The sequence below is a fragment of the Bombina bombina genome, chromosome 6 (assembly GCF_027579735.1).
Source record: "Bombina bombina isolate aBomBom1 chromosome 6, aBomBom1.pri, whole genome shotgun sequence".
Taxonomy (NCBI): Eukaryota; Metazoa; Chordata; class Amphibia; order Anura; family Bombinatoridae; genus Bombina; species Bombina bombina.
The window spans coordinates 217,438,090-217,461,657 of record NC_069504.1 but is presented as its reverse complement, the minus strand read 5'-3'; the positions used below and the strand labels follow the sequence as shown (position 1 = coordinate 217,461,657).

General features: G+C 38.6%; 1 protein-coding gene across 1 annotated transcript in view; it reads left to right on the top strand.

Moving 5' to 3' along the window:
• The first annotated feature begins 2,511 nt into the window (after nt 1–2,511).
• The window catches only part of NELL2 (neural EGFL like 2), a 556,616-nt gene continuing 535,559 nt past the window's right edge, over nt 2,512–23,568 (top strand). The window contains exons 1-2 of the mRNA XM_053719205.1: nt 2,512–3,021; nt 3,333–3,461. Coding sequence (XP_053575180.1) covers nt 2,886–3,021; nt 3,333–3,461 — 265 coding nt within the window. The 5' untranslated portion in view covers nt 2,512–2,885. The remainder of the gene's footprint in view (nt 3,022–3,332; nt 3,462–23,568) is intronic.

Here is a 23,568-nt window from a genome sequence, read left to right as displayed (position 1 = left end):
GTTTTTCTTGAAGGATGCAGACTTCTTCCTGTACCACTGCTTGAAGAAGGTGTCTTCCAGAAACTGGCAGTAGGACTGGGAGTTGAGCTTGACTCCATCCTCAACCCGAAAAGGCCCCACAAGCTCATCTTTGATGATACCAGCCCAAACCAGTACTCCACCTCCACCTTGCTGGCGTCTGAGTCAGACTGGAGCTCTCTGCCCTTTACCAATCCAGCCACGGGCCCATCCATCTGGCCCATCAAGACTCACTCTCATTTCATCAGTCCATAAAACCTTAGAAAAATCAGTCTTGAGATATTTCTTGGCCTAGTCTTGACGTTTCAGCTTGTGTGTCTTGTTCAGTGGTGGTCGTCTTTCAGCCTTTCTTACCTTGGCCATGTCTCTGAGTATTGCACACCTTGTGCTTTTGGGCACTCCAGTGATGTTGCAGCTCTGAAATATGGCCAAACTGGTGGCGGCATCTTGGCAGCTGCACGCTTGACTTTTCTCAGTTCATGGGCAGTTATTGTGCGCCTTGGTTTTTCCACACGCTTCTTGCGACCCTGTTGACTTTTTTGAATGAAACGCTTGATTGTTCGATGATCACACTTCAGAAGCTTTGCAATTTTAAGAGTGCTGCATCCCTCTGCAAGATATCTCACTATTTTTGACTTTTCTGAGCCTTTTTTCTCAAGTCCTTCTTTTGACCCATTTTGCCAAAGGAAAGGAAGTTGCCTAATAATTATGCACACCTGATATAGGGTGTTGATGTCATTAGACCACACCCCTTCTCATTACAGAGATGCACATCACCTAATATGCTTAATTGGTAGTAGGCTTTCGAGCCTATACAGCTTGGAGTAAGACAACATGCATAAAGAGGATGATGTGGTCAAAATACTCATTTGCCTAATAATTCTGCACTCCCTGTACTGGGAGTTAAATAAAGAGTTCCATGGTGATTGATTAAAAATGGCATGCTATAACAAATCAGGGCATGTATTTTCTGCACTACAATGTCCCTTTAATTTTAGAAATCTGACCTAAACAGAAGTTAAATTTTTAAAGAGCATCAAGTTACAACTGTTGTCACAGCTTTTATTATGCCCTTTACTGGGCGATCTTGCTCATTCCCTTCTCTTGCTTTCTCGTGCTCATGTACAAAGTAAAAGGTAATTCCCCATAAAATGCTTAATTGAGTGTAATAAGTTACAGAGAAGGCAAAATACACACAATCAGGATGCGTTTTAATGGGTGTATCCCTGAACTGCAAAGTGTTGCAAATTTTGCTTAAAATAAATTTAAATGCTTTTTAAAACATTTAGTTTGCATGCAGATTTTGTGTAATATACATACTATACTATCCACATATAAAACAATCACTTTTCTGCCCTTTTAACATTAAAATTGTGGTACATTTTAAAAGATTTTTTTTTTTTTTTAGAAATAGAAAGATGATATCAAATGCTTTCAAGAAAGTATCAAATGTATTACTGTGCCACCTTCAGTCTGTCTACAAGCTCTGCAAACATGGTAATGTAATCAGTAGCATCTATACAGCTCTTTCTGCAAACCATGGGGTTGAAAAGCCTTTAACCCTGGACGCAGATGGTTTAATTAAAATACTGAAACATAATTAAACATGAGCTAAAACAGATATAATTCCAGAAACCCCTCTAACATGAAGAAACCCTTATTTTGGATTATATAAGGAACAGTAGCGTGACTGTTGAATAACTACAACAAAAGTTGAACAGAGTTTTATTGGGGGGGGGGGGGAATGTTAATTTAAAAGGAGGTGAAACAACACATTTTGGTAATGAGGCAAACAATATAAATTTAAAATAAGATTAACTAGACTTGTAAAAACTAATGGTATAAAACTTTAAAAGCAAAATAAAACCAGCATTGTGCCACTAGTCTGTACCAAACCATACTGGAAATAATATGAAGCTTCTGTTTTAAATATACAACTTTAGGAATATTGTGGACTCCCATCCAGATACAGTAAAATATAACAGCAGTATATTTATTATCACTCTTGCAAGCTAGAGGGCTGTAATGGAACTGAAATGGTTAACAGAAAGAATCATAGAAGAGGTTGACAGAGGTGTAAAAGGGTGAGTCAGATCTTGCATTAGGGAAATCTGCAGTGGTAGGAAGGTTCCCTTTGAAGGTTATTTATTTGTTTCTTGATTAAACAGTGCGTTTTAGATGTTTTTTTGTGTCAGGGTAAAATCCCATAATTTTATCTGATGATACACTTCTCATATCATAAACTGATCATATAGTTAATACAGGGGGCTGATTATTCCATCTCATGCGCACTATAAAACAGTGATGTGCGCATTCATTGTTTTTGCTATAATAAATAATGCATTGCATACAGTGGTTATACATTGTTTCCTTCTTTCTAGGCACACAAAAGATGCTGTAGGCTAAGGGATGCCCAGCTCTGCCCATAACCTCACACAATTACCCTCCCCCTGTCAATCACTGGAGGACACAACCTGTGCCGAACAGCCAAATGCAGCGTGTGGACTGCTCTGATCAGCTGCTAGGAAGACCAATTGTTCGGATTCTGGGGGCATGTAAGCTTGTCCCTGTCCCCCTCCTCCTCTAAATCCCTGGAGTGGCAATTAGTGTGTCCTGCAGCACCATCACACACTGAGTGATTTCCATTGTCTGTAACAGGTTCGGGCTGTGGCTCTTTCCAGCTGTCCAGGACTGCGCTGTTGGTGCTTCTTTTTGATCCTTGCTGGGGATTAAGTCAGTGTTTGTGGGTGTCCTGCACTTATTGGGCAGTTCTTTCTGTTCCTCCTCTCTGCTGGGTCTGCTTGCTCAGGAATGATGCGAGCTGTGAGATATCCAACTTGCTGGCTCATCTGCTGGCTCTGTGTGTGATGTTCAGAGCAAGGCATCTTCACAAGAACACTAGAGCTTTCCAAATGCAGACAGGGATGTTATGGACTAAGAGTACTGCCACCAGCATGGAGTTAATTCTGGGTATCATCTGTATTATATTCTGTCTCAAACCAGGTAAGAGCACCTTTTACTAAATGATTAACAAGTTTTACATAGCTCCTGCCCAATCATAAATAATGAATCTGCTCTCTGATAATGTAAAAACCAAGGAAACCCAAACAAAAAACTTAAAGAAATTCATTTTAAAGTAGGTCACAGCAAGGCAACTGTGAGAATTCATTCTATTAAAAGCTTCTGCTTATAACAGGCACTAAAATATTACAATGCATAAGTGATTACTCATCCCTTGAATGTAAATATGGCAGCAAATCTATTTTCTCTGAGTTTAGTGTCATTTGTGACTATTTATTTGTTTCCTGGGTCAGTTACAGGGTTTGGTGTGGACCCTTCCCTGCAGATAGACATCCTAGAGGAGTTACAGCTGGGGGCAGAAACCGCTGGCGTGTTGCAGGTTCAAGGACTCCATAACAGAAGCAGAGCTTTCCTATTTCAAGGTATAACTAAGAATATTATCAGAATGGAACCATGATATTTATCTCTATATATGGCACCATAAGTGTTTTTATGTATGTGTATATATGTTGTGCCATTAGTCATCAGCAAGGAAGTTAGAACACCCTGGGGCTAAGGTGAAATGACCTATGTAAGGTGGACTATGATTGACTCAGCAGATGGTATATAAGGAGTTGAACCTAATAGAGGAATACAGTATTGCCAATTTCTTATTGACATATACTGCATTGCATATTGATTTATGTTTAATGATACCATTATTCACCATGCTGTTGAATTGATCTTTATCTGACTTGTGAAATATTATAAAGATCTGCTTATTCATGTGTTTTATTTATCTGTTGTATTCAGTTCACCTGTTCCTTGTAATGATTTAATAAAAAAAATTAAGGTTACATGAATCTCAAAGAATGTCAGTGGTGTCACACAGCAAACAAAGTTAAACAACTATACTTATATGTGATACTGCATTGTAATGCATATTATAAGGCAATAGCAAACAACACTAGTTGATAATACATTATTGAATCCTATTAATATAATTATTATACTGGGTATGTTAGTCTATAAAGATGTCATTGCTGTGTTATAAATAAAATAAACACTTCTCTATTATGGTATATGTTGAGTTAGTCATAGGAAAACCTACTTGTAGAGAGAACATCTTGTAATTTGTGGTTGTAAAATATATGTTTGCATTTTACACAATTTATTGTCAGCTCTATACAACCATTGTACGTTTTTGAAGTATTTTTTTCTGTCAAGTGCATTGGATTATGGATCTGTTTTGCTGTAGGCTGGATTAATGTTAACCATTGCAGTGCTGGACTGGTGCTGAGTAATGCAGAGAAACACTAATCAAGTGGTTACAGTCGTGCAGAGATGATTGCTCCCAACTTTCCAATTACATGATACGTGATTCTCACTTGAGCTTTTGAGCAGATCATCCGCTTTAACCCCAAGCTTTTCCCACTCAGTGTCAATGCTCTTTTGCAATTGCTCGCTTTTTACTGATTGATGGCCCCTTAATTAATGTCCACCAGGACTGAGGCTGGCAGATGGTTGATTTGAGCTTTGGGAAGCAATGAATAATAACGTACAACACCATGATCTTGGAGATTAATGTTGCTGTGAATCTGTGATTTATGTTAAAAAAATGTTTTTTTAAAAAATTGCTTTCTGAAAGTTGTAATCGGTTGTCTATATTATAAATAAGACTATCACTAAAAGTTCATAAATGTCAGATAATTCTATTTATAGTTATATTTACAAGACTAGCTTGGACTCATGGGATACTAGAAAAGAGCGAACTGTCTCTATATAAAGTATATCAGATTGAGGCAATGCAGATTTATTAAAAAATTTGCTGAAACAACTCTATCTCTCTATCTCTCTCTCGTTTAATGTTTCAATCTAAGGAGAATAATGTTCAGGGCAGACAATTACAATGTGTATTATTTATGAAAATGCATTTTAATATTTATACAGCTACAGCCTTATAAAGTTAAAACATTTTTATTATTTATGCATATTTTATTGCTTAAGTCTGTCTCCCCATATGTTGGTTTATACAAGAAATAGATGAAGATAATTATATTGGTTTTGTTCCTAAAACAATATACATAGAATATGCAATGACTTTACACTAACCAATTACTATGTGAAAAAATGTCTCATCATTAAAGGGACAGTTTACCCAAAAACTTTCTCTCCTTTAATTTGTTCCCAGTGATCCATTTTACCTACTGGATTGTATTAAATTGTTTACAAATAAAACTGCTCCTTAACCTTTATTTTGGTATTTAAAACAGCTGATTTAGCCTGCAGTATCCTTACCTATACTGAAAGTTTAAAGGGCCATTATACACTCATTTTTTCTTTGCATAAATGTTTTGTAGATAATCTATTTATATAGTCCATTAAGTTTTTTTTAAAAAAAAAATGTTTAGTTTTGCTTATTTTTAAATAACATTGCTCTAATTTTCAGACTCCTAACCAAGCCCCAAAGTTTTATGTGAATACCATCAGCTACCTTCTCCAGCTTGCTCCTTCCTGTTTGTGTAAAGGGTCTTTTCATATGCAAAAGAAGGGGGAGGGGGGGAAGTGTCTTATTTCCCACTTGCAGTGGGCTTTTCAACAAAGCTAAACTGAGAGCTTCTAAGTAAGTTTTTAAACAGTTTTATACTGGATTTTTATATCGGTATCTGTGCATCTTATTCTTTATAGTAGTGTCTATTACATGCAGTTATATGAAAATGAGTGTATACTGTCCCTTTAACTATGCAGCCAGCAGAATAAATTATACTCACAGTGGAAGGTAGAAGAGATAAAGCTCTAAAATGTTCATTTTCAATTGTTCTTTCTAAGTATGGTACAGAGATAAGATAGGGAAACATTAGAGTGATAAGATAATGAGATCTGATCTGTCATCAAGCCAAGTCTATTCTGACTATGGGCTGTGGTTTTAAAGAGCAAATACAGCTATTTCTTTTGCAAAAAGAAGCATAAATTAGCAATTTTTCATACATTTTATATGCTGCAGCTGGTATACCAAGTCATAGGGAACACTTTCAGGGAAAAACAATTTTATAGTGAGCTGTCCCTTTAAACAAATTATACACAACTGTGCTGCCGATTATACAGCCCAACATTCTATTCTTTAAAGATGTCTAAAGCAGAACTACACTGACATGAGGGATTCTTAGTTTAAAATGAGTGCTAGAAGCAAAAAGGTAAGCACATGGCCTTAATTTGCATTCTATTTATCCAGAATCCCCTGCTTCAGTGAAATGACTGTTTACTGATATTTTCTGTGTCAATGTGACCTAAAAATAATTTACTAAATAATGATTCAATTTATGGTCCAGTGGGTTACATGTTTTTGTATGCTTTTTTTTTTTTGTAGTATAATATGAATAATATATTTTGCTGAAATAGCATCTGAACATTTTTAATTTCATGTAATTGCTGTTACTCCTTATTTATATGATCTATTTGCATACATATGTTTTAGGATAAATACTAATGCTGATGTACATAATAAGCAAAGTCTAATAGTGAACTATAATTTTTTTTTTTTTTTTTTTTTATAGAAACAAAGGTTAACATGTTTCACTAGCACTCTTTCACATACAAAATAAAAAATAGGTAATATGCCCCATTGCATATATTGATCTTTATGTAAATCCAGAAATTCTACCCATTGATTGGTTAGAATTGGTTAATTTAAAAATTGTAACGAAGGCTGGCTTTAAGGAGTCCACCAGACTTTTCAATAAGTGTCTCCCTGAACTGCTGTTGATTTAAGGGACACTGGCCATGTTTTTTTCCAGTGACCTATGTTTAAAAATATCTTACATTCTGTTGTAATTATTGTTCATTAAAAAAATTAAAGGGACAGTGAACACCTTGTGATTTATATTTTAAATTTTTTAGTTATATGTTATGAAACAACTTTTCTAATATACTTTTATTAATTTATTCTGTCCTCTTTTATGTAATATAGATCTGAAAATTGAGGAATTTCTAATTTATCAGAACTTGAAATGCACCATGCTCCTTTCACAAGGCTAACTCTGCTACAAACCTTTCCCTAATTGGCTTTAATTGATGACAACTGCAAAACAATGTGCTTTAAACTCACATTATGGCATTGGCCATACTGGTTGTCTGCAGACTTAAGACCAGATTGGCTCCTTTAACTAAGGCAAATGTTAGGGGGAGTTTGGCTATTTACAAATAATTGCAGTAAAAACAATGTTAATGTTTTAAAATGTTTACACTTGGTTAATATGTTATTCTATAGCAACACAACATACATATTTTTTAATTACAATATGTTTACTGTTCCTTTAAATTGTATCCATCTTTTCTACTTGACTGTGTTCTTTGCTCTATATTAATTTTTTAGCAGGACAGGATTTCTTATTTGCAGCTGCAATATACTCTCTAAAATCATATAGTTGGAATTTACGTGCCATTATAGAAAAAATATATTAAAAAAATACATACTGTTATTTATAAGAGAATGTAATGTTATCACTATTGACCCTGCTAATCTATGTGCTTAACCCTGTAAAGGTGTTTAAATACTTATATAAAGTATATGTAAAGTACCACTCTGGAGCTGTAGAGAACTGCTGGTCTCAAGAGGCTACTGCTATTATTTATTATTATTATTATCAGGTATTTGTAGAGCGCCAACAGATTCCGCAGCGCTGTAAACATAGTCGATGTACAGGATAGCTTTTGTAGGGGTCAAGTGGGTAGAGGGCCCTGCCGAGAGTTTCACTGTTGTAGTCGGCTCTTAAGAAGTAATCTGTAAACAGCTGGGCTCATAGGCTTACATTCTAAGGGGTTCAAGGGGAAAGCAGTGGAGTTAGGAAAGGTTAGTGTTGGTTGTATGCATCCCTGAATAGTAGAGTTTTTAGGGAGTGCTTGAAGCTGTTAAAACTAGGGGAGAGTCTTATGGAGCGAGGAAGGGAATTCCACAAGATGGGGGCCAGTCTGGAGAAGTCCTGTAAATGGGAATGTGAAGAAGTAACAGGAGAAGAGGAGATCCTGAGCTGATCGAAGGGGACGGGAGGGAGAGTATCTAGAGACAATTTCTGAGATGTAGGGGGGAGCAGTGCAGTTGAGAGCTTTGTATATCAGGGTGAGGATTTTATGTTTAATCCTAGAGGCAAGAGGAAGCCAGTGAAGGGATTGGCAGAGAGGTGCAGCAGATGAAGAGCGACGAGTAAGGAAGATGAGCCTGGCAGAGGCATTCATAATGGATTGTAAAGGAGCTATGCGGCAGCTAGGTAGACCAGAGAGGACGGAGTTGCAGTAGTCGAGGCGGGAAAGGATGAGAGAGTGGTTTAAAATCTTGGTTGTATCTTGTGTAATTTTAGCAATGTTTTTAAGGTGGAAGCGGCAGGCTTTAGCCAAGGACTGAATGTGAGGAGTGAAGGAAAGATCTGAGTCAAGTGTGACCCCAAGACATCGGGCGTGCGGGGTAGGGGTAATGATGGAATTATCAACAGTTATAGAAATTTTGGGGGTGGAGACATTGGAAGAAGGGGGAAAAATAAGGAGTTCAGTTTTGAAGAGATTTAGCTTAAGGTAGTGAGAGGACATCCAAGATAAGATGTGAGAAAGACAGTTAGTGACACAGGTTAGTAAGGAAGGAGGTAGGTCTGGTGCAGAGAGGTAAATTTGGGTGTCATTGGCATACAAATGGTATTGAAACCCATGGGACTTTATTAAGGAACCTAGTGACGACGTGAAGATTGAAAAGAGAAGGGGACCAAGGACAGAGCCTTGAGATACCCCAACAGAAAGTAGTAACAGGGCAGAGGATGCTCCGGAGAAGGCTACACTAAATGTACGGTTAGTCAGATAGGAAGAGAACCACAAGAGAGCTGTGTCACAGATGCCGAAGGATTGGAAGGTTTGGAGCAGAAGAGGGTGGTCAACAGTGTCAAAGGCTGCAGACAGGTCAAGGAGGATAAGCAGAGAGAAGTGGCCTTTGGATTTTGCTGTAAGTAGGTCATTGGTAACCTTGACAATTGCTGTCTCTGTAGAGTGATGGGAACGAAATCCAGATTGCAGTGGGTCAAGAAGAGAGTTTAGTGTAAGGAAATGGGATAGACATGCGTAAACTAGCTTTTCGAGGAGTTTTGAGGCAAGAAGGAGTAGGGAAATAGGGTGGTAATTGGAAGGGGAGGTTGGATCGAGGAAAGGTTTTTTGATGATAGGTGTGACCAGTGCATGTTTTAGAGATGAGGGAAATATACCAGTGCTGAGGGAGAGGTTGAAAATGTGTGTGAGTATGAGGGTGAGGGTAGAAGAGAGAGAGGGGAGTAGCTGTGAGGGGATGGGGTTGAGAGGACAGGTAGTGAGGTGGGAGGACAGTATAAGGTCAGAAACTTCATCCTCACTGACAGGGGCAAAAGAGCTGCATTTTTGGATATTTGGGTTTTGGGTGATCGTGAGCTTTTGAGGGGGTGGGAGATTGGAAGTATGTTGAGAGCTGATTTCATTTCTGATGGAGTCAATTTTGTTGTTGTAGTGGCTTGCAAAATCTTGAGCTGAGAGAGAGGTTGTGTTAGGAGGTGGGGGTGGGCGGAGAAGTGTTGAACATGGAGAACAGACGTTTAGGGTTAGAGGAAAGAGTAGAGATGAGATTAGAAAAATATTGTTGCTTATAAAGTTTAAGGGCAGAATAGTAGGAGTTCAGGATGAACTTGTAGTGAAGAAAGTCAGCTGAACTCCAAGATTTCCTCCAATGTCGCTCAGCAGTACGGGAGCATCTGCGTAGGTATCGTGTCAGAGGGGTATGCCAGGGCTGAGGATGAGAGTGTGGTTTCTGAGCTAAGGTTGGAGGGGCCAGAGTGTCAATGACCAATGTAAGGGTGGAATTATACTGGCTGATAGATTGGTCAGGGCAGGAAAAGGAGGTGATGGATGAGAGGTTTGAGAGTGCTAGCGAGCTGATGCAGATCTAGTGACTTAGTGCTTCTGTGAAGTTTGGCGTGAGGGGTAGAGGGATGGGGAGTTGTAGGTAGGGAAGTGATGTTGCAAGTTAGGAGATGATGGTCAGATAGAGGAAAAGGGGAGTTTGTTAAATTTGAAAGAGTGCATCGATAGGTGAAAATCAGATTAAGGGAATGACCATCTTTGTGAGGGGGAGAGTCAGTCCATTGTGACAGGCTGAAAGAGGAAGTCAGTTGAAGAAGTAGTTTTGCAGAGGAGGCAGTGGGATTGTCAAGAGGGATGTTAAAGTCGCCAAGAATGAGGGCAGGGGTGTCTGAGGAAAGGAAATAAGGAAGCCAGGCAGCAAAGTGATCTAAAAATTGAGTTGGGGAGCCAGGGGGGCGGTATATGACTGCAACACGTATAGAGAGGTGAGAGAATAACCGAATAATGTGTGCTTCAAATGAAGAAAATGTGAGTGAAGAGAAGGGCTGTATTTGCTGGAAGGTGCAACGAGAGGAAAGTAAAATACCGACACCACCTCCTTGTCTATTGCCAGACCTAGGAGTGTGGCTGAAATGGAGACCCCCATGTCACAGTGCAGCAGTGGATGCTGTGTCTGAAGCAGAGAGCCAGGTTTCTGTAAGAGCCAGAAGGTTAAGAGAGTGGGAGATAAAGAGATCATGGATAGAAGTGAGCTTGTTGCAGACAGAGTGAGAGTTCCAGAGTGCACAAGCGTACTAACTAAGTGTACTAACTCAATCAACAGTGCTAGTCACATAATCCAGCAGTGCAACTAGCACTGGTGATTGACTCAGTAGTAGTTTCTGCTCGAGACCAACAGTTCTCTGGGCTCCTGAGCAGTACTTGTGTTTAAAACTTTTGCGGCAGTTAAACACATAGATTTGCAGGGTCAATAGTGATAGAATTATCTGTTCTAACAAAAGAAAGCATGTAATTGTTTCACTATGATGGTCCTTTATGTAGTATAGTCTGTCATACACAGCCAATTATGAACCCTACACAAGAATAAATGTCTGAGATATGGTACAAGTGTGTAACTATGGAGTAGGTATGGGTATGTAACTTTGAAGTAGATATATATGTGTTTTGGTGTGTAACTTTGATGTTGGTATATATGTGCAGGGGTGTAATTTTGGAGTTGGTCTGCAGGGGTGCAACTTTGGAGTAGGTATATGGGTGCAGGTGTGTAACTTTGGCATAGGTATTTGTGTGCGGGGGTGTAACTTTATAGTTGGTATATATGTGCGAGTTGTAACTTTGGAGATGGTATATGTGTGCGGGGGTGTAACCTTGGAGTAGCTATATGTATATGGGTGTCTGACTTTGGAGTATGTACATGTATGTGGGTGTGTAACTTTGGAATTAGTAAATATGTGTTGGGGTGTAACATGGGAGTAGGTATATGTATGTGGGTGTGCAACTTTGTAGTAGGTATATGTATGTGGGTGTGCAACTTTGTAGTAGGTATATGTATGTGGGTGTGCAACTTTGTAGTAAGTATATGTATGTGGGTGTGTAACTTTGGATTAGTTATATGTGTGTGGGTATGTAACTTTTGGTATGTGTGTGGGTGTGTAACCTTGGAGTAAGTATATGTGGGTGTGTAATACTCACTTTACTATTTACTGTATATACTGAATTTAAAGTAAATTTTCTCTTGAGTGATATTATTGGCACTTTCTTCACTGATCCTGGTAAGTCCAGTTAGCCCATCACTGGAGAAGTAACAACATTCCTGATGTTAAATAAACACTATCAGCAACTATACATAGATTCTTAAAGATAATTAGTGTAGCTGCCTTGTGAATGATCCAATGTCTTCTTATATTTCCATGGTAACAAGTTTAGCTTCTTCATACTATATATATATATATATATATATATATATATATATATATCCCTGGTTATTTAAAGATAATGTACTAAGTAAGTCAAACAAATCTCTTGCAATTGATGCAAGAGTGGCATGAATATAATGAATATAATGAATTATTTTACTGGATAATATTAGTATTTATGGTTACATTGCTAGAAACAGATGTGTGTGTGTAAATATGTGATTGATTTTTTACTAATACAACAAGCATGAATAGATATATTTTCACTTTATGCTGCTCAAAACTATGCACAAATTATAAATATTTCACATTTTTGTGCATTGTATTTAGCCACATGAATATTTTCATGTAAATGTATTGCATGTTTATTATTATCAGTTATTTGTAGAGCGCCAACAGATTCTGCAGCTCTAGAAACATGGGTCTAATATGCAAGGCAACCATTATGGTAGACCAATGGATATAGGACCCTGCCAAGAGTTTCACTGTTGTACAACAGCTCTAATGAAGGTGATCTACAAAGCAAATGGGCTCGTAGGCTTACATGCTAAGGGGGTTCAAGGACATAATTAAAGGAGGAGATAAACTAAGATAAGAAAATGTTAGTGTATATTTGCATCCCTAAACAGTAGAGTCATTAAGGAGCACTTGAAGGTTTGAAAACTAGGGGAGAGTCTTGTGGATCAAGGCAGAGAGTTCCGCAAAATAGGGGAGAGTCTGCAGAAGTCTTTTAGATGGGAATGTGAGGAGGTAATGAGAGAAGGATGTCATGAGCAGAGTGAAGGGGATGAGATGGGGAGTATCTGGAGACCAGGTCAGAGATATAGGGTGGAGCAGTGTTATCGAAAGCTTTAAAAGTCAGGATTTTGAGTTTTATTCTGGTGGTTAGAGGAAGTCAGTGAAGGGACTGGCAGAGAGGTGCAACAGATGAGGAACAACGTGCAAGGAAGATCAGCCTGGCAGAAGCATTTATTATGGATTGTAAGGGAGATAGATGGCAGCTAGGGAGGCTGGAGAGAAGGGAGTTGCAATAGTCAGGCGGAAATGATAAGAGAGTGGATTAAGGTCTTAATTGTGTGAGGAAGTGGCACATTTTGGAGATGTTTTTAAGGTGGAGGTGCGGGAATTGGCCAAAGACTGAATGTGGGGAGTGAAAGAGAGATCTGAATAAAGTGTGACCCAAAGACATCGGGCATGCAGGGTTGGGGTAATGATGTTATTATCAACAGTTCGAGAAAGTTGGGGGGGTAGGGATTTTGGAAGAAGGAGGTGGGGATAAGGAGCTCAGTTTTGCAGAGATTTAGCTTAAGGTAGTGAGAGGACATCCAGGATGAAATATTAGAAAGGCAGTTAGTGACACTAGTTAGTAAGGAAGGGGATAGATCTGGTGCAGCAATGTAGATTTGGGAATCCGCATACAAATGATATTCAAACCTATGAGACTTTATTATAGAAGGAAACCAAGGACAGAACCGTGTGGTACCCCAACAGAAAGTGGTAATGGGTCAGAGGATGTGCCAGCAAAGTTTAAGGTCCGGTTAGACAGGTAGGAGGAGAAACAAGAGAGAACTGTGTTGCAGATGCTGAAGGATTGGAGGGTTTGGAGCAAGCAGTGGCGTCACTAGGGGGGGGGCGGGCCGCACCCGGGTGACACCCTCCAGGGGGTGACACCAAAAAAATTTTTTTATTTTTTTTATTTTATTGAAATTCAAAGAAATACAATGTTGAGATGCATAGATTTTTTTTATTAGAGGGGCTGGCATTTGTGAACATTGGTGGGACTGGGGAAGTTGTAGACACACAATTTTTTTGCCCCTTGAGCCAGTGCTGCAATTTCAACAAATAGTTTTCCCGGCTGCTTTTGCTTGTTTGTACTTTGCTTCTCCCCTGCCCAATTTCACTATGAATGTTGTGGGCATGCCGTGGGGCTTGCAAAGTTGCGCTGCTAGCCTAAACCTACCTGCCTGCCTATCTGTGCTCACTGCTCAGTGACATGTGGAGCAGTGGAGACACTCACTGCTGTGCTGTCTCTATAAACGGGAACCCACCAGACCATTACGGTTACGGTACACTAAGTGCACACTGAACAGGTGGGAGGGCGGGCGGGGGTCTGGGGGTGGGCAGAGTGCAGAGGTGATTGGCCATAAGAAGCGGTAGGCACGCGGCCCAGGGCTGTGCACTGACAGGCTTGGAACAGAGTCAGAGAGCAGAATTTTCATAGTTTGTGCCTAAACCTTTTCTTTAGTGATTTATTTTTAGAGTGCTCTGTTTATCTTTCATTTGATGCTCTGCTGAGCCAGGGAGCAGCTCTAGGCATGCGCTTTATAATTAATGCAGTGCAGTGTGTGTCTGAGTTTTTGTGTGTGTGTGTCTGAGTGTGTTTCCGAGTGTTTGTGTGTGCATCTGAGTATGTTTTTAAGTGTGTCTGAGTGTTTGTATGTGTGTTTGCCTGTGTTTTTGTGTGTGTCTGCTTTCTGGGGGGGGTGACACCATAACTTACCGCACCGGGTGACACCAACCCTAGTGACGCCACTGGGAGCAAGAGAGTGTGGTCAACAGTTTCAATGGCTGTAGACAGATCAAGAAGGATTAACAGAGAAAAGTGGTCTTTTGATTTTATTTTTTAACTTTAATGTTTGCAGTTTCTGTGGAGTGTTGAGGGCAAAATCCAGATTGCAATGGATCAACAAGGGAGTTTAGTGTGAGGAAATTTGATAAATGTGTTTAGACGAGCATTTCCAGAAGTTTTTAGGCAAGGGGAGTAGGGAAATAGGACAGTAGTTGGATGGGGATGGTTGATCAAGAGATTTTCTGAGGATAGGTGTGGTTAGTACATGTTAAAGGGATGAGGGAAATATACCAGTGCTGAGGGAGAGATTAAAAATTATGTGTGAGGATAGGAGCAGGAGAGAGGGAGGGCAGTAGTTCTGAGGGAATGGATTAAGGGGACAGGTAGTGAGGTGAGATGAGCATATGAGGGAAGAAACTTCATCCTCGGTAGCAGGAGCAAAAAAGTTGAATCTGTGGCTTTGTGGCGTTTGGACATTGGCAATTGAGGGGGTTGGAGACTGGTAGTGTGTTTAGATGATTTAGTTTCTGATAGAATCTATTTTGTTGGTGAAGTGTTTGGCAAAAACGTGAGCTGAGAGAAAAATGGAAATAGGTGGTGGGGGTGTGCAGGTGTTAAAAGTGGAGAAGGAATGTTGTAAGAGTGAAATTATAGTGAAAGATTGGTAAGGGCAGGAAAAGGAGGAGATGGAAGAGAGACAAAGTTTGATTGAGTTTGAAAGATGTTGCCGATCAAGTGACTTAATGCTCCTGTGGAGTGTGGTGTGAGGATTAGAAGGAGGGAAAGCAGTAGGAAGTACTATGATGTTACAAGTGAAGAGATGATGATCAGAAAGGGGGAATTTGTGAAGTTTTAGAGAGTGCATTGTTAGCTTAAAATCAGATCAAAAGGAGTGTTTATCTTTGTGAGTGGGAGAGTCGGACCATATTGACAGGCAATAAGAGAAAGTGAGCAGGAGAAGTTTTTTTGCAGCAGGATTGTCGACAGGGAGGTTTAAATCCCTAAGAATGAGGAGGGATGTCTGAGGAGAAGAAATAAGGTAGCAAGGATGCAAAATGATTGAGACATTGAGTTGGGGAGCTGGGGTGCAATATATATGCGCAACACGGAGAGAGAGAGGAGAGAATAAGTAAATCATATGAGGGAAGAGATGGGCTGTATTTGTTGAAATGTGCAACAAGAGGAAAGTAAAATACCTACACCACCTCCTTGCCCTTTTCCAGCCCTTGGGGTGTGTCTAAAGTGGAGACCCCCATGTGACAGTGCAGCAAAGGAAGCTATATCTGAGGGAGAAAGCCATGTTTCTGTGAGAGCAATGAGGTAGAGAGAGTGGGAGATAAAGATGTTGTTGATAGAAGTGAGCTTGTTGCACATAGAGTGTTGGTTCCAGAGTGCACAAGTGAAAGGGGTGTTTGTTTTAGTTACAAAAGGAACTTGGATAAGGCTTCCAAAGTTCTGGTGTTTTAGGTCTAAAGCAAGGCATACATGGGTGGGTGAGTTTAAGAAGTTGTGGGGGACCGGCTTTGGGGGATATATCACCAGCAGTTAGTATGAGTAAGAGGGAGAGTTACATAAGATGATATACAGATTTGCAGTATTGAGAGTGTCTTTGGAATGTGGAACACGAGGAAGAGAGAGAGTGTGTTTAGGAATGTATGAAGTTCATGAGAGCAGAAGTGAGGTTCTAAGGGTACTTACCCTTACTTGGTCAGATGGATCTGGTCTCGATGACAGCCGTGTACTGCCTAAATTTAAATGGGCCATGTCCCAATTATAGGAACTCCCACTTGAGAATAAAAGTTTAAAACTGTCAAGACCCGGTGAATGCTTTCCTTTCTGGATGTTTATATTTTTACACTGAAGTGCACCCCAGGCATCTATGCTTTGCTGACTTTACAAAAAGTTTCTGTGAGTGCTTATACCAACAATTGAAACTGTGTGTATGTGTATGTGTGTGTGTGTATATATATATATATATATATATATATATATATATATATATATATATATATATATATATATATATATATATATATATATATATATATATATATATATATATATATATATATATATATACACACACATACATACATACATACAATGGGCCGGGGTTGGTGGCACTCATTGTATGGGCTATTTGGTGTAAATCACCAAAAGTGATTGTGCAAGCAGTCACAAAATATTATAATAATATACCATAAAAAGGAAGGGGTAATGCAGATTTATAACAAAAGCCAAAGTGTGACACAGGCTGCACCAAAAACATATACTTTATTTACAGCTTTATAAACTCAATGGAATCTCTCCTAAAACAGAGTGCGGCTGTGTAGCTAATACATAGAGGAAACACATTTCAAAATAAAGATCATTCTAAACAGACGTCTGTTAAATTATTTAACACCATATAGTAAACTTAAACTTCAAACAAGGCATGTCTAAGAGCAAAAGGGAACAAGCTTGAAAAATATACAAAAAAACACACTATGCAAATCGAAAATGTTATAAACTGGAGCACATAAGTGCCTAGGCACGCTCCTTGTATTGTCCTAAAAATAGACAGCTAAATGTAATGAAAGTTAGTAGGTGTGGGGGGCACTTAGTGCAACTGCACACTCCAATCCAGCATGGAAAGAATAATCAAACAGTTCCTGTTTTTCACAGATAAAGCTAAGAATTACCAAAATTTTCAGTCTCTGGGCAAATCAATCAACCGGTAGCCTCTTTGCTTGGCTTAGGACAAAACAGGGATCTCCTTTTTCCTCCAGATTTGGTTGTTATCACTTGTACTGTGTCTTTGCAAGTGTAATCCTCTGCTGCAGGGCTTGGTTCACCTTTACCAAACAGCTCACAGGTGAGTAACAATTACAGGGTTGATGACATGTTTCGCCCCTCCCCTTTGTGTGCAGTCTTAGGGGCTTCGTCAGATCTGATGGGACTTACACTCCCCCTCTTATGACCTGAATTGGCATGGAGATCAGGCACTGGGGAATGGTATAGTTATATGATGTTTCTGCTTAGTTGGATGTCGGATTCTGTTTGACAAGTACTTATGACGATTGGTTTCTACACCCATAGGGGGCGTGGCCTTGGTATGTTAGTTCAGTGGCCAGTAATTAGGTGATACCTTCTACACCGCGGTGGGGGATCACAGACCGGATCATCACAAAATAATATATATAATTTGACCCTTTCCCAGTCAAAAACCTTGTCATGTACCATATGCCTTTTTAAAACATTTTTATTAATGTAATATACAGTATATTATTATTATATAAGTATAATAGTTGATTTTAATATTTTTTTTGACGTTTTGTGAAATTTTTTTTTTTTTTTAATTCTTACAGTTTAATTCAGGTCTCAAACCACACTAAATATTATAGTGCCGTTTTGGCTTTCCCTCAAGCGCATACTTAAATTTCAACTAATATTAGAGCCATTTAGCATTAAAAGTATAGGTTACGCTACAGCAATTTCGGCCACGCTAACTCATATCTGGTAAATGGGATTTACCATGGACTATTATTAAGTTGCGTGCTAATGTTAGCATAGTCCAGCAATATTGTTTATTGCGTCTTGCACTATCATTAGTGCGGCACTTGTAATCTGGGCCTTTAAAGGGACAATCTAGTTCAAAAAATAAAATGCTGTCACTTTAAAACTTTATGATTAATCACAATCTTGTGCTTGTTTTTGGCAAATAACCTTCTCAGAGTTAACAGCGGCTTGTATGACACCACACTCAGCTGGCATGGTGTTTGAATCAAAATCCTCTTGTCACATGTAGCATACGTGTGTATGCCACTAAAACAATAATATCTTTTACAATGAGCATTTTTGCTGTTGGAAGTATTTTGCAACCCATGCACATTTCAATTCGACCTTTCTATCTTTTTAATGCAGCTGATTCAAATATGCAAACAAGATGACTTGTGAGATAAATAATAAGAAATAACAGTACACAAAAAATCATTTGTTTTTTTGGATGATTTAAAGGAGATATATGTATTTGTTTAATGCCCACAGTTAACCATGTTTAAAGGACCACTAAATGCAGTCGAATTGCATAATAAAAAGACAATGTAATAACACCTACTCAGAATTTCAAATAAGCTGTAGATTTTTTTTTTCTGGAAAATTTCTATATTCTGGCCTCCTGTATCATGTGACAGACATCAGCCAATCACAGACTAGTATACATATACCCTGTGAGTTTGTGCATATGCTCAGTAGGAGCTTGTTCCCCAGAAAGTGTGAATATAAAGACTGTGCAAAATTTGATAATGGAAGTAAATTGAAAAGTGTCTTAAAACTGCATTCTCTTTCTGAATCATAAAGGTTTATTTTGACTTGAGTGTCCCTTTAAATATGTGTATATTTAACAATATTCTACCTTCCTGTTTAGCTATAACAAATGTGTGCCAACACTGTCCCTTTTAATTTTTTTTATATGTTTCCGGAGTATCAGAAGGATAATTAGAGAACATTTGAGTCCTATATTTATATGGGCAGCAACCAGGTACCCCTCATATAAATAAACTAAGAAGCCAGTAAGGTTTTAACTAAAACATCATTACAGAAAGTTAGTGAAATCAGATACACATATTATACATTTACTTTAAATCTCCTCTAATCACACACATTTTCCAGTGATAGAAAATTAGCAGAATTCTTTAAAACCAATGTAAAATGCTACTCACAGCTCCTACATTTTGAGTGTATAATGCATCTCTATTAATATATTATCTGTCTGACATGCACAGCCTCACCCACATACCCACACACTCATTTTAAGCTTTTATTAGTAGAACAATATATAATACTTCATTGTATCTATTATACTACACCAACACACCACACACTATATAAACATGCACACAACTGCATAGTTAAAGTGATGATAAAGAATACATAAATTTGAAAGGTCTATCAGTTAAATCTTACTATAGTAACCTCAACCGCTTTTTTTTTATTTTTAATATAATGTATTTTTATAAATTTTATGTTAAAAAGACTAACGCAACATCGCTTTTCATTATTTCCTCCGCCCACTCTCATGCTTTCAGCCTGCATCCGATTCACGTATAGAGCGGTCCCAACCCCTCTATACATCACACTTGCTGCTTGCTCACGAGAAGGACTGCTATAAGTGCATGCACTGTGTAATACTCGAGATGGTCACACAAAGACAGTAAAGATGATTCGATCTATTGTGCAACAAACCACACGTGCACTAGCACTCTCTATTAGCTTCGGACATCGGAATGTCATAAAAAAATTATTTGGTAGTGGTTATAGGACGGCTGCAATTTTTGACAGGAAGCTATGTTGAAGGTGCATAAATTACAACTTACAGTAAAGTTAGCGTTCATAGAAAAGCCCTATTATATTTTGTAGTACTCAAGTTAAGGTTTGGTAAGAAGTTAAACTAATTAATTTACCATCACTTTAAAGGGACAGTAAGGTGAAAACAAAACTTTTGATTCAGATAACAATTATGTGCACAGTTTCAGAAGCCCAAGCTCTTACTAAGCATTTGCAAGAGTTAACAGTATATTCATATATCCGAGTCTGTGATTGGCCGCTAGCTGTCACAAGGTACAGGGGACAGGGTAATGAAAATAAACTTTCAAATCTGTTAGTAGAAAAACTGCTGTTATTAGACGATTTTACATTTTTATTGTGTTTAATGTTTAAAGTAATATAATATATTGACTAAACCTGCCCTGGCAATAGTTCACACTAATCACATTTAAACATTTCTACTAGAAGTCAAAAGGTAAATGCTACTACTTGTACAAGAAAGTGATTTACATAGATATTTTATTACATGTTTTCTAAGTAAAACATACACATAAATAAATCTTTGTTTTGAAAATATTTGTGTTCAAACACAGGACTTTAGGGTTACTTTCTTTGAAAACTCTCTTGTGCATAATTATCTTATTTCCTTTTGCTGAAGCCAATCAGAGCTATTTATGTGCTATATAAATAGATCATCTACAAAGCATTTATTCAAAGAAAAAAATGAGTGTATAATGTCCCTTTAAAGGGACAAGTCAAAATGTAAACATTCAGGATTCAGATAAAAAATGTTTTTCCAATTTACTTCCATTATCAAATTTGCTTAGTTCTTTCAACGCTTTAAAGAATACACTCAGTAGGCTTAGGAGCAGCAATGCCCTACTGGGAGCAAGCTGAATACACCTGGTGAGCCAATGACAAGAGACCTATGTGTTTATCTACTAGATATGTGCATTTCATAATCTAACGAATCAGGGAGAAGGAGGCTGCAAGCTGCAATCGGCTCTTTTCAGAGCTGGTTTTATTCTTGTGAAAGTGCAACACAGAGATCTGGATTTGCACAGATCTCATTGTGCTGCACTCCCAGTAATGCATTGCTGCTCTTGATCCTACCCAGGTATGCTTTTCTGCAAAGGATTCAGATAGAAGAAAGCAAATCAGATAATAGAAGTCAAATAGAAAATTGTTTAAACGTGTATGCTCTATGTGACTTTACTGTCCCTTTACATTTCATTTAAGGAGAATTTCAATTTGAGTCTAAAGGGATACAGAAGTTAAAATAGAAGAAATGTGCTTTTTATTTCTTTCTTTGTAATATACTTCCACTACTACTGTTTCAGCAGCATAGACATTTGTAGTGAGTGACTTGTGCACTAACATTTAAACATCACACCTTCTCACAGATTCAGCAGTGTCTTGTATGACACAAATTAAAGGGATCTTATTGTGCAAAAAGAAAATGTATACTTGCACTACTGGGTGATTAACTCCTATAAAGTCAGCTACAGAGCGTGTATGCATTACTGGGAGCTAGCTGAAAAAATCTAGGGGTCGATCCGATATAAAGCGTCGCCCGCAAAAGCCGGCGACGCCAATATTTGCGCGGATTTGGTATCACATATACGGCGTAACCTAGAAGTTACGCCCGTATATTTCTGCCGTCGCCCGCAGTTTTTTGGGCCATAGGCAGGTATACCAAACCCGCGCAGTTTGGTATCCAATATGCAGCGTAAGGACTTACGTGGCGAAAATGGAGAAAACTTACTCCATTTTCACCTCGCCACAAAAAGCAGCCGTAAGAAGCCTTACGCTGACTATTGGAGCCCCGTAACTCCCTAAACTAACTAGAAAATAAACCTAACACCTAACGCATGCGCAATGTCTATCTCCCTGTCAACCGCGATCTGCTAAAATAAACCTAACACCTAACGCATGCGCAATGTCTATCTCCCTGTCAACCGCGATCCCCCCCCGAAATCCCTAATAAAGTTATTACCCCCTAAACCGCCGCTCCCGGACCCCGCCGCCATCTACATAAACTAACCCCCTACTGTGAGCCTCTAAAACCGCCGCCATCTACCTTATCTATCCCCTAATCTGACCCCTTACACCGCTGCCACCTATATAAAAATTATTAACCCCTAATGTAAGCCCCTTACACCGCCGCCATCTCTATTAAAATGATTAACCCCTAATTTAATCTACCTACCCCGCCGCCAGCTATGTTATCTATATTAACCCTAAGTATATTATAGTTAATATAGGTATTACATTATATATATTAACTATATTAACCCTAATTATATTAGGGTTAATATAGTTAATATAGTTACTATAGTATTTATATTAACTCTATCTAACCCTAACTAAATTTATATTAAATTAATCTAATTCATTTATAAACTAATATATTCCTATTTAAATCTAAATACTTACCTATAAAATAAACCCTAAGATAGCTACAATATAATTAATAATTACATTGTAGCTATGTTAGGGTTAATATTTATTTTACAGGTAAATTGTTAATTATTTTAACTAGGTATAATAGATATTAAATAGTTATTAACTATTTAATATCTACCTAGTTAAAATAATTACCCAATTACCTGTAAAATAAATCCTAACCTAAGTTACAAATACACCTACACTATCAATAAATTTAATAAACTACAAACATCTATCTAAAAATACAATTAAATTAACTAAACTAAATTACAAAAAAAAACAAACACTAAATTACAAAAAATAAAAAAAAGATTACAAGATATTTAAGCTAATTACACCTATTCTAAGCCCCCTAATAAAATAATAAACCCCCAAAATAAAAAAAATTCCCTGCCCTATTCTAAATTTAACAAATTTCAAAGCTCTTTACCTTACCAGCCCTTAAAAGGGCCTTTTGTGGGGCATGCCCCAAAGAATTCAGCTCTTTTGCATACAACAAATACAATACCCCCCCCCCATTACAACCCACCACCCACATACCCCTATTCTAAACCCACCCAAACCCCCCTTAAAAAGCCTAACACTACCCCCCTGAAGATCTCCCTACCTTGTCTTCACCACACCGGGCCGAACTCCTGATCCGATCCGGGCGATGTCTTCCTCCAAGCGGCAAAGAAGAATTCTTCCTCCGGCGACGTCTTCCTCCAAGCGGCAGCAAAGTCTTCATTCTTCCGGCGGCATCTTCAATCTTCTTTCTTCGCTCCGCCGCCGCGGAGCATCCATCCCGGCCGACTGCTGAACTTGGAATGAGGTACCTTTAAATGACGTCATCCAAGATGGCGTCCGCCGAATTCCGATTGGCTGATAGGATTCTATCAGCCAATCGGAATTAAGTTAAAAAAATCTGATTGGCTGATTGAATCAGCCAATCAGATTCAAGTTCAATCCGATTGGCTGATCCAATCAGCCAATCAGATTGAGCTCGCATTCTATTGGCTGTTCCGATCAGCCAATAGAATGCGAGCTCAATCTGATTGGCTGATTGGATCAGCCAATCGGATTGAACTTGAATCTGATTGGCTGATTCAATCAGCCAATCAGATTTTTTTAACTTAATTCCGATTGGCTGATAGAATCCTATCAGCCAATCGGAATTCGGCGGACGCCATCTTGGATGACGTCATTTAAAGGTACCTCATTCCAAGTTCAGCAGTCGGCCGGGATGGATGCTCCGCCGCCGCGGAGCAAAGAAAGAAGATTGAAGATGCCGCCGGAAGAATGAAGACTTTGCTGCCGCTTGGAGGAAGACGTCGCCGGAGGAAGAATTCTTTGCCGCTTGGAGGAAGACATCGCCCGGATCGGATCAGGAGTTCGGCCCGGTGTGGTGAAGACAAGGTAGGGAGATCTTCAGGGGGGTAGTGTTAGGCTTTTTTAAGGGGGGTTTGGGTG